General features: G+C 32.1%; 1 protein-coding gene across 1 annotated transcript; it reads right to left on the bottom strand.

Annotated features, from left to right (window-relative positions):
• Nucleotides 1–609: 609 nt before the first annotated feature.
• Nucleotides 610–8,699, bottom strand: LOC127867719 (uncharacterized). Its single transcript, XM_052409063.1, has 5 exons — nt 8,657–8,699; nt 5,195–5,650; nt 2,258–2,368; nt 1,703–1,720; nt 610–1,310 (listed from the first exon to the last, which is right to left on the bottom strand). The coding sequence occupies exons 1-5, from the start codon at nt 8,670–8,672 to the stop codon at nt 1,270–1,272; spliced, it is 642 nt and encodes a 213-aa protein (XP_052265023.1). The 5' UTR covers nt 8,673–8,699; the 3' UTR covers nt 610–1,269.
• Between the last annotated feature and the right edge of the window lie 2,715 nt (nt 8,700–11,414).

The following is an 11,414-nucleotide window of genomic DNA, read 5'->3' as shown; positions in this document are numbered from 1 at the left end:
TTCCCCTTTCCTTCTCAACTTATTAGCTCTTATGCTATCTACATTACTCTGTTATACTATTTGTATTATAACTTATATTAATTTTCCATTTCTAAACGGTATACAATTGCCTATCACTGTATTATATTGTTATTTTATATTGTCTAATTGTATTTTACAGCTTTTATGTTAAGCAATGCTGCAATTCTACCTGCCTAGTATAGTGTTCGAAAATAATATATATGTCTGTATTGTATTGCTTATATGTACTTTAAATGAACTAAATAAATAGTGTTCAAACCAATTAACTGTTGATAAAATCATCAAAAATGCACTAAAAATGTGTGGGAGTTACATTTCCGGCTCCAATATCTCTAACTTCGGTAAACAAAACATATTCAGGATGATGGTACCGTGTTCAATGTTGCGTATGCATATTGATGTATTTCATGTATGTTTCATTCACTACGATTGTTAAATATCTTATTTTTTCTCGCGCAAGCAAAATTAACAAGTGGGGCAACTTTAAATATTTTACTAATCGATTATTAAAATAAGTATTGTTTTTTCAACGATTAAAATAAATCCAAAATATATTTTATTTTTTTAATAACATATGACAACATATAAATTACATGGTAATTATTCATGTTGAAGAATAACATTTTCGAAATAAATCTGCGACAAAATGTATACTGATGACTAGTCGGCCACCATTTGCAACCAGTAACTAGTCTCTAAAATAGCTGAGTAACGTTAAGTGAATTTCAGAAACCAATGTTAACGATGGTCGTAAGTGGTCTTAAGTTGTTTGCATCTCTGTTCTTCACACGTATGTTTCTTCATACATGTAAATAAGAACATTTATTTAAGATCATAAGTCATTTATCTAGTTTTTTGTGTGATTTTACGTTCAACGCTGTCAGTAAATTACATTTACACATCTCTCATTTGTACTTCATAATCGTTATTCATACGGCTTCTGAAATATTGGTGGACACTTCAGTTAATATGATAAAATATTATTGTCCTTTTTCAACACATATCACATATCATGATGTAATATTCATATTATATTATGGTCCTTATTCAGCACATATCACATATGATGCAATATTCATGTTATATTAAGTTCCTTGTTCAACACATATATGCACTGCAATAGTATTTATTGGGTATTGGGCGTGATACATATATGTATAAGTAGAAATAAACGTAAACATAATTATATTGTTATCTACACTTATTCCTTCCAGCCGTATTTTCGTATGTTGTCAAAAGTTCCATCTCTCAAGTTTTCCGTATGAAAGTTGTTTGTTCTGGATTTTGATCTGCAAGTAGATTTTAAATGTTCGCTTTAATATTAACACCATACTACCATATACGCATTACTTGGCGAATGGTCGACGATGTCACTCACAAGCTAACACGGCAAACAGCAACTGATCTCGTATGAACAGGCATTCAAGTCATAATAATATATTACGTTATGTACAGTGTAAGACGATGTGGACAATATATATCAATACGTTCATTTTAAATATCGATAATTATTTTCTGTAAAGTAAAACCTACATCTAACATGTAGTTCATAAATGACTATCTTCAAACTGTTACTTATCTTGAGCATTCAATATTTCAACTAGAAATGAATGCCTATTATTAAAAAATGACAAAAGGTGACTTTAGTATGTGACTAAACAATGTTTGAACAGCTTCATACCTTTTTGTTTGCTGCACTCTGAAAAGAAACAATCGGGGCTGTTGACAAAGAAGAAACACATCATACATCAATTAAAGTCCTTCATAATAAAATGCATTCTTTATACGGAATTAAAGCCTCTATAACGCTCAAAATCAACGAAATTTTCGTATAGTATTTCGTAAAATAAAGTTAACACCTAAACAATATTTGTATCTTTTTGTATCTACAAACATCTATTTTACCAGACCACATCTGGCGTTGAAATTTCGGCAATTGCCATAAGGAACAATGATTTTAAATTGTTTAGCTTTATTTTACGAAATATTGTACGAAATGTTCGTTGATTTTGGCCAGTAGTTTTTCTTTAATGTTTGCATGTGTGTGAACCAATATCATTTCAACAAGATTGTTTTTTAAACGTCAGGCGTTTTTTACTTTGTCGCGATTATGTATAAATTGCAAGCAATTTTAATGGGCTACCATCAGGCAGCTTTATAGATTTTGTTATCGTTCATACATTTTAGTAAAACTGTTTCATTTTTTTTACATTTAAATCTCAAATATTATACTTACTATCGCAAACAATCACGGTTGTTAATACTATGATGACGGCTACACCAATAATAAGCACAACCAAAATGCCTACCAATAAAGGGCGATTATCATTCACATCCAATTTCGTTTCTAAAATGAAAAATAATAACATTCGGGGTATAAAAAATATATGTATGTTATAAAAATATAAATCAACCTTGTTTTTTATATATAATTATTTGCGTGTTTATCTGTACAGAGTAATGTCTGTCAGAACGCAAAGTGAATCTGGTACTGCATTAAAGTGATATTATGAGCATCTAACAGTTTATAGGTGTCTATCGCAACCGTTGTTTATTTTTGGTGTTTTCACTTCATATACACTTTTATCCCATTTTCAACGCGACATTGACGGTATAACACCTTACGGAATATACTAACCGGTATTCAACCATGTGGGATATACCTGTCGCGTGCACGGACTACTTTTTACTTTACCACTGAATGATTTTTCATAAGAAATAAAGTCGAGAAAACTTTAGCTTCAAAATTATACGACCTTCAACCTTTAAATCTAGTCATATGACATAATTGTATAATGAATCAGCTGATTGATGGCGTCATAAAATGACATAATTATTGCGTCATTTCCCCCCCCCCCCAAAAAAAAAATTGACGATTTATTATAAACGCGACTTATTTCCCATGTACATGTACTGTATATCGACATATTTGAATTGTCAATTTATCACATTTTCCTTATTTTGTGTAATGTGCATTGTTTATAATCCATGCATGTACTTTTGACATTTAATTATGTACAACAAGCCATACAAATATCGCACAATTCATAAATAATCTGCAATATTTGCTTTCCGATTTAATTCACGTTAGGCATAGAGCTGTGTAAAGAATAAGATGGTAAAAATAGCACCACACTGGAATTCGGAACGTCCCATTTTGTACGCGGGTATTATCCACTCATTTATCTGTTGTGTAATGGAATGTTTTCCATTTTTTTCTGTATTTATATATTAATTTTTTTATTTTCTTGTACAATGAGGGCATTTACCATAGACAAATAAAACATTGTGCAAGTTTAAACATAATTATGTTTGTATGCAGAAATCTGCAAATGCAACCGAGTTTACCAACGGCTATTATTTCATAAACTGCTCCGGTGCATTTTAACAGCAGTAATGTACATAAAGTACATGACGTAGTGTGTGACGAAGAAGAAAGTTTATTGAGTTCTCATTTGAATATAGTGATAGGATGGCATAAGGGTCTTTAAGTTAAATGGCTTATTAGATGGATTTTAAATGATAATTAAAGGCAAGATACTAGTTCGAACGTGTTTTGGTTTTTGTTTGTACTTTTGTCGTTCCCTGTTCTCGGGGAAATGATTTTAACATGGGCGCCATTGATGCATCGGATCACACACGGCATACCCAAAACATTATATAAAAAACACGTTCTGCGCGTCCTTAAATTCGTCGTCCAAAGTCGGAAAATGTATTGCCCTGTATATTAAGTCAAATAAAGTGTCAGTCGCTGCAATTGTGTGTTTCCTCGTCGAAATTGTCAAGGTCATCGATAGTGTACATGTATGTTGACGTCGACATCATTTTGTCAGGAGCAATCGCCGCCATAGTGGATTTTGATCATTTTCTTTCGAAAATAAAATGAATTATAGTAAAGTAAAATCTTCTTTTCGCGGTCGTAATGTGTAACAATTCGCATGCTGCGTAAAATGAGGCATATGGTAATATTTTTACTCGTTTTACAGTTTGTGTGTGAATTTTTTTAAGACTATTTTGCGTACCAGAACAAATACATTTATATCACTACGCATGGTTACATTCGTTAGATTTTAAGCGCTTTAAAGAATGAATTAAAATTATTGTTAAGGTTATAAGATCTCTTTATGTTAAATGTCACGTTGGAAAAAATCAAATGGGATAAATAGAATACTAGGATTAGCGTTCAATACAGAGAAGTTTATGTTGCTCGGCTCGAACACCGAAAGCGCTCGCCAAGACTCGCGCTCCCGGCGTTCTTGGCCTCGCAACATAAACTTCTCTGTATTCAACGCTAACCTAGTATTCTCTATATATTTGTTAATGCAGCATCAACATACTAAAACAATATCCCGAAAAGAGAAAAATAATGCATTTGAATATCAACCGTACTTTCGTTTGACAACTGGTCATACATATACGATGTGAACCTAAATTTAGTTTTAGTGCAGATTCGTTCATACGACACAAAGACACAATTTTTGTTTTAAGGATCATTTCGCCTTACGGGACTGGGTCAGTCACGTAAGATATCGAATGTAAAATATATTTTTATAAACAACTGGTAGCAAGATGAGTTTGCAGATAATTGGTCAGTAACCATATTTTAACTAACTCTTTTGAGTTGTTAAATCTGTTCAGCTCAATTCAACAGTGAAAATGCCCATAATATCACTTTAAAGAAACATTACTACTCAAAATAAACGAAAATTTCGTACAATCGTTCGTAAAATAAACTTTACCAATTAAAAATCAAGTGTTCCTTATGGCATTTGCCGAAATTAAAACGCCAGATGTGGTCTGGTAAAATAGATGTTTGTAGATACAAAATGCTCGTTTTTATTGTTTTGCATATCTATTCATACGTTCATGTGTCGTATGAATAGATATCGTTGCGGGAAATTAAAATGGAATTAAATATGCAAAAAAAATTACAAAAACGAGCATTTTGTATCTACAAACATCTATTTTACCAGACCACATCTGGCGTTGAAATTTCGGCAATTGCCATATGGAACACTTGATTTATAATTCGTTTATTTAACGAAAAAGTGTACTAAATTTTCGTTGATTTTGAGTAGTAATGTTTCCTTAATTGTCAGTTCTAGCATTTATTAAAGGTAAATAGTAAAATAACCTCCATTTAAGATGATTTGTCCAATTGTTTCCTGCTTACCTGTGGCGTTTGTTTTGCTGTTCGCTTGTCGCTCCAGAATTTTGTTTTCAACGGCCTTGCCGATGTGTGAAGTTGTAGTGTGTGTGTGTGGCGTGCTGTTGTGTAAAGTTGTAATGTGTGTGTATGGCGGGCCCGTTATTTTCCGTCTGACGCAACTAGAAGAGTTATACGTTGCGCAGCAAGTGTAGATGCCTCGAGTCTGTTTATTATCTTCTAAGATATCTAACTCTCCACCTTTACCAGCGTACTTTACTGAATAATATTTGGATAGAGAGGAATGTGACAAATAGCATGTGAGTACTGCAGTATCGCATTCTGCTATTAGCTGTCCTGTTTTGTTATCCGTTTCGAGAAAGAATCGAAATTTAATGTCAACATTTGATAGGCATTCGAATACTGATATTGGTTTAACCTCTGTCGGTCCAAGTGCAACTTGTCCATATACTTCAAACGGTCCTGTAATTAAATATATAGTATCAATCAAATAAGTTAAACAATTATTCGTTGTATAAATTGTCCAGGCACACTGTAAAGCTCTTGCACGTCTTAAACATTATGACAACATGAATTCGTACACTTCGATATATCTTTATGTTTATGGTGGATACCGAAGAAGTAAAATCGAATGATGTCATTCATTTTATATTACTTAATACGAATGCTATAAAGCGCTATAATGATTTATTACAAAATAGAGCTATATTGTCATTTTATATGAGCATTAGTCAACATCAAATATTACTGGTCACAACTTTACGGCAATCTTTCATATTAAAGGAAAAACTTTGTGCAAGGAATATCTTACACATTCAATACAATAAATAAATTTGCAAAGAGAGTGTTTGAATCTTACATAATGAGCAAGTGTTTTGCCCCAGTTAACATGCTTAAAAATATTGCCGATAAAGAAAATATATGAATCGTTCGTGAGAGATTTTTAGCTGAGGAGCGCTTTAATATATGAACCATTTTTAAGACTGTATTTTTTAATAAAATGATAAATTAATTCCCTGAATCAAACAACTTTTTTTGTTAGCCAACAAAAGCAACATTGTTAATTTAATGGTACAATTAATGGGTATGATGAAGAATACTACCGAATTTAATTATCTGCACGTCACGTCTGCCCAGTGCTGTATGTGTTATGAATGATTGTAAAACAAAGATATTAATGGTAGACGTATTTGCTATTATCTTTTTTTAATTTAAGATGAACAAAGACTATGGCAAGTTTGATTGATCTTATATTTCGCTTTACTATAGTGTGGCATTTTTTTTCACGTTGAAACTGTCTTCCTAGCCATTGAATTAATTCCAGCTGCCGAGAAAACGAAAGCTACAAAATGCGTTGTTCTATAAATAGCGTGCGGCGTTGTAAATACAAACGCATTAAAAACAATCGGTTTAATTTCTAGTTAAATTTTGTTCGCGCTGTACGTCTTTTTTACACTTATGTATTATTATAAGTGTACTCATATAATAACTTATTAATGAAAACATATGTTTGAAAGCAAAGTGTAGTAAAAGAAGTGTTTCTTTAAATTCAATTTATAATATTGTAATATCAAGGTAATTTCAATCACAAAATATGTGTTGGCATATGATCACATTATCCACGATACATATATTGATAATGATGGACTTTATATCAAATTAATCATAAATCATGTCAGAGCATATAGGTTTTCGTTAATAGCTGGTGTATAAAAAATCGGGGAATCCGAGAGGACGCGTAACCAATAATATCTCCCTGCTGTTGTATATTTAAAGGGGCCTTTTCACAGATTTTGGCATTTTTTTAACTTATTCATTAAATGCTTTATATTGATAAATGTAAACATTGGATCATAAAGGCTCCAGTAAAAAATCAAGAAAAAAATTTAAAAAAGGAAAAGAACATTGCCCGGAGCAGGTTTCGAACCAGTGACCCCTGGAGTCCTGCCAGAGTCCTGAAGTAAAAACGCTTTAGCCTACTGAGCTATTCCGCCGAGTACACATTCGCGACGTATTTTATACCTTATATAAGCAATCTTCGTAGTTTCACAAAATTTAACGACAAAAACAGAACTCTCCAAATTATTCAATCGTTTCGCGTTGCAACGCTTTATAATTTTTAGGTTTTAAAATCGTCAAAAGATGCATATAATGGCTATATTAGAGCATGGTTAATGTTCAGTATTACTGTTTCCTCACAAATATCATAACTAAAACGAAAACTTACGAATCTGAAACAACTTTTTCAATTTTGTCAATTTACCAAAGCGTGAAAAGATCCCTTTAAAAGAACTATGACATAAGCATTCATTGTAATGCCCATCGTCTTATTTAAAAAATATTTCTTATTTTTAAAGGTTCTGTTTATTAGGATCGAAACGACGTTAGTCAAAATTTTCATATAATATAGTATTTGTGAAAAATACAAAATATCCACGAACCTACATGATTTAGGGGGGAAAAAACAAGTCGAGCACTAAAACTTTCCTTGTGTTCGAATAGTCAACATACAATATTTCACGGATTAAAATTTGGATAACAAATTGGCTTAAATCCCTTCGGGTGTGACGACTCTCATCGACACATGGTGTTGCATGGATTGAAAACCCTTTTAATTAAACAATTTATGTATGAAAAACATATAAGCGAAAAAAACTGACTTGAGTCGTAAATATGTATAAAAAAATTATCAAGACTCTTTTCTTAGAATTACGACACTGTTGAATTTCAAGTTAAATGGCGTCATCCTCTCATCCTGCGCAACTAGCATTATAATTGAGTTGATCGTATGTCAAAGCGGTATCTTTATATCGCCTAGCAAGATCCGAGTGAAATAACTTTTTACTTGACTCCCTAATACTAAATTAACTTCTTTATTTACTACACATTAACATTCGTGCACTTTGGATGATCATAGTTCAAATAATTAAATATGAAGTTTGCGAAAACCCGTTTCATGGTGCAAGCTCCGTGACATTGATCTTTGGCATGTTGACCTCAAACTCAATAGGTGTATTCCTTTGTCGCACAAACTACCACTATATCCATTTCTTGATCAGAGTTCAAAATCATCTAAAGATATCGTGCAGAAACAAAATTTCTGTTACATGCCCATGTGGCCTTTGATTTGATCCGGTTATCTCAAAACGAAATGGCGCTATCTCGTCCACAGAAAGATACATTCTGTATTTATTAGATATATTGTTGAAAAACATGTCTCTGTTACGATTCCCTATAACCACCTTATCAATGTTACAAATCGCAGCTCAACAATGCGCCTAGATATCGCGCGGAAATGAACGGTCTTTTGACAGACCGACCAGCCAGACGACCGACGGACAGGTGTGAAGCAATGCAACTTCTACTAAGTGTTTATAATTTAATGTCATTTAAATGTTCAATGTATAATTATAACTGTATCATATTATATAAGTTATACTTTCTACTTAAATACAATTTCGACCATACCTTGAGCAAAAAGCATCAACCAAACTATCCCAAAGAAGGAAGACATCATCTAAAGAATGAAAATGGTACACAGTATTTTTTATGCATAGATGTTCAAAATAGCAATAAATACCCAACGCCCTTGAACTATTTATATTATTTATAAAGTCAAAGCTTACATAATTTAATCCATTTTGGATATTCGTGTGCAAACAAATACTCGTAACGGTAAGAATTAAAACGAATAAATAAAATAATCAAACAATGATACAATATCTCAATTAATCTGTCAACAAATCAATCAAGCAACGACCACAAGTTAAAATAATAATTTGAGTACATAGTATTACACTAGCGGAAATATTCATGAAAACACAACTATATTAATGAGCAACTATTTCTGATCAAAATTAATTAATTAAAGGACTATTTGACACTTGATGTGCAAGGTATGATTTGGTGGTAAAAATATATGAAGTTAAAATGTAATCGTTTATGTAGTTGCCCCCGTTAAAAATATTCTTCACGGTGTCTTTTTTATACATTATCAATCAAACTCTTAATAAAAGAAGTAACACTGTGTTTTTTTCGATTTATAACTGTAAATAAAAAAATCATGTGATTTTATATATTAACAAATAACTTACCTATAGCTATCTCGATTATTGTTTTATATTTAGCGCACGTGATAACCACATACTAATTTAAAGTCGGTCTAATTGTGAGCATATTCAAAACAAAGTCGATTAAGATTAAGTGACACATCGATAAGACTACACTATCATATGATCGCCAGACGATTTGTTTCGACTCATTCCAAAAGAGCTGCGCACTGAGTAAGGCACACACATTCGAAATGACATTTGTCGTTGAACGTTTTATATCTTCAAGACATAGGTTATAGATATTAATTACACAAAGCAGAGATCGTTGTATAATGTGTTATTTTTTGTTCGGTTTAAGAGTGGAATAGTGGTATGTTCAGCTTTGTTCGAAGTCATTGAACTGGAAGTTGAATTGACAGTAGATCTTGAATGCGTTCAGTTTGTATGAGTTCATAAGTACTACCTGCCTATCCGGGGGGGGGGGTAGCTGTGAGTATAATTGACATCTCGCCAACTGTCAATAAATTCTTATCTAAATATCGATCGACCAATCAGCGATCGATAAATTGTGCGCGCTGATTGCTAACGACATATCCGCCATTTTCTAGACAAGCCGAAAGTCTAGTTCTCATTTACTCAACTAGTTTCGTTTACTTTGATCGAAAAAATAGGAAATGACATTTAAAAAAACGGTGTAAATAGGGTTTATGTAACTCGGACAGTCGGTATCTAGATTGATAAGTAAGAGGAATTTAATTTATACAATTTCCAAGAGCGACACATCGAGAATAATAATAATAGGGCCTTAACTTAAAACTGAATATAATACTTTAAATATTCCATATGTAAAATTATCAAACTCCCCCTTATATGTATAGCTATTTATTTCAGAAACTTAAAATGTCATATAATCAATATTAAGTATGAATTACATCACATGTATATGTAAAATTATAGGGAATATTGGTATTTGCGTAACTTCACGAAATCAACGTGATAAATCGCCTTTCATGTCTGAAACAGGTGCAAACTATTTATGTTACTATTTACTATTTTAATAAAAACGTATCGATGCTACCGTTTTGTTGTTCTGCACTTTCAATTATAATGATTGATAAATGCCCCATGAGCAATGTTTAATATTATTAATATCACTTTTATACGTAATAACATGGTGAATTTCGGTACCCGCTCGGCGTCAGAAACCGTGTAAAACATAAGCGAAATTCCAGTTATAAAGCAATATTCGCGTCAAATACATGTGGACAAATTTTTTCGTTAGTATTTTCGTAAACAACATGGGTAAATACCAGTGTAGAGTGATTATTTATTACTAATTACACGTAGTAAAGGGGTTTCGGTAAGCATCACATATGACGAAGTTTGTAAAGCTATCAAATTACTTAAAATAAGGAAATCGCCAGGTACAGATAAATTATTAAATGAATATGTCATAGAAGCTTGTGATATTTAAGCCGGTCATATTACAGTGATAATCAATATTTTTTTGAATACGGGAAATTTCCAAGTTGCATGGACCAAGGGTAGTATTGTCCTCTTACATAAAAAGGGCGATAAGTCTGATGTAAAATATTATAGAGGTATTACTTTATAAAGTAATTGTGTAAGTTATTTACATGTGTACTGAACCAACGTATATCGAAATGGTGTACAGAAAATAACACTCTTTCTGATTTTTGGTTTCAGAAAGGGTAGATCGACAGTAGATGCAGTATTTGTACTACACTCAATTATTGAAAATTATGTTAATTCGAATAAACGTTTGTATTGCTGTTTTGTCGATATGAAGCGTTGTTTTGATTTCATATATCTCAATGCCATATGGTTAAAATTGTATAAAGCTAACGTTGATTGTAAAGTGTTGCGTATAATACGCAGCATGTATCAATCTGTTAAGTCATGTGTTAGACATTGTGAAAACTACTCTGATTATTTTGATATAGCAGTTGGCTTGAGGCAAGGGGAGATAATCTCACCGATCTTGTTTTCTCTTTTCGTAGAAGATCTAGAGATGTATTTGCAAAATAGAAATAGCAAAGGTATAGTTATACAGGATATGTGTTTGATTCTTTTTTTATTCGCAGATGACATGGTTGTTATTGGTGAAACCCCAGAAGATTTACAGTAATCAATAGACCATTAGCATCATTACT

The sequence above is a fragment of the Dreissena polymorpha genome, chromosome 2, assembly GCF_020536995.1.
Source record: "Dreissena polymorpha isolate Duluth1 chromosome 2, UMN_Dpol_1.0, whole genome shotgun sequence".
Taxonomy (NCBI): domain Eukaryota; kingdom Metazoa; phylum Mollusca; class Bivalvia; order Myida; family Dreissenidae; genus Dreissena; species Dreissena polymorpha.
This window is presented reverse-complemented; position numbering and strand designations above follow the sequence as displayed.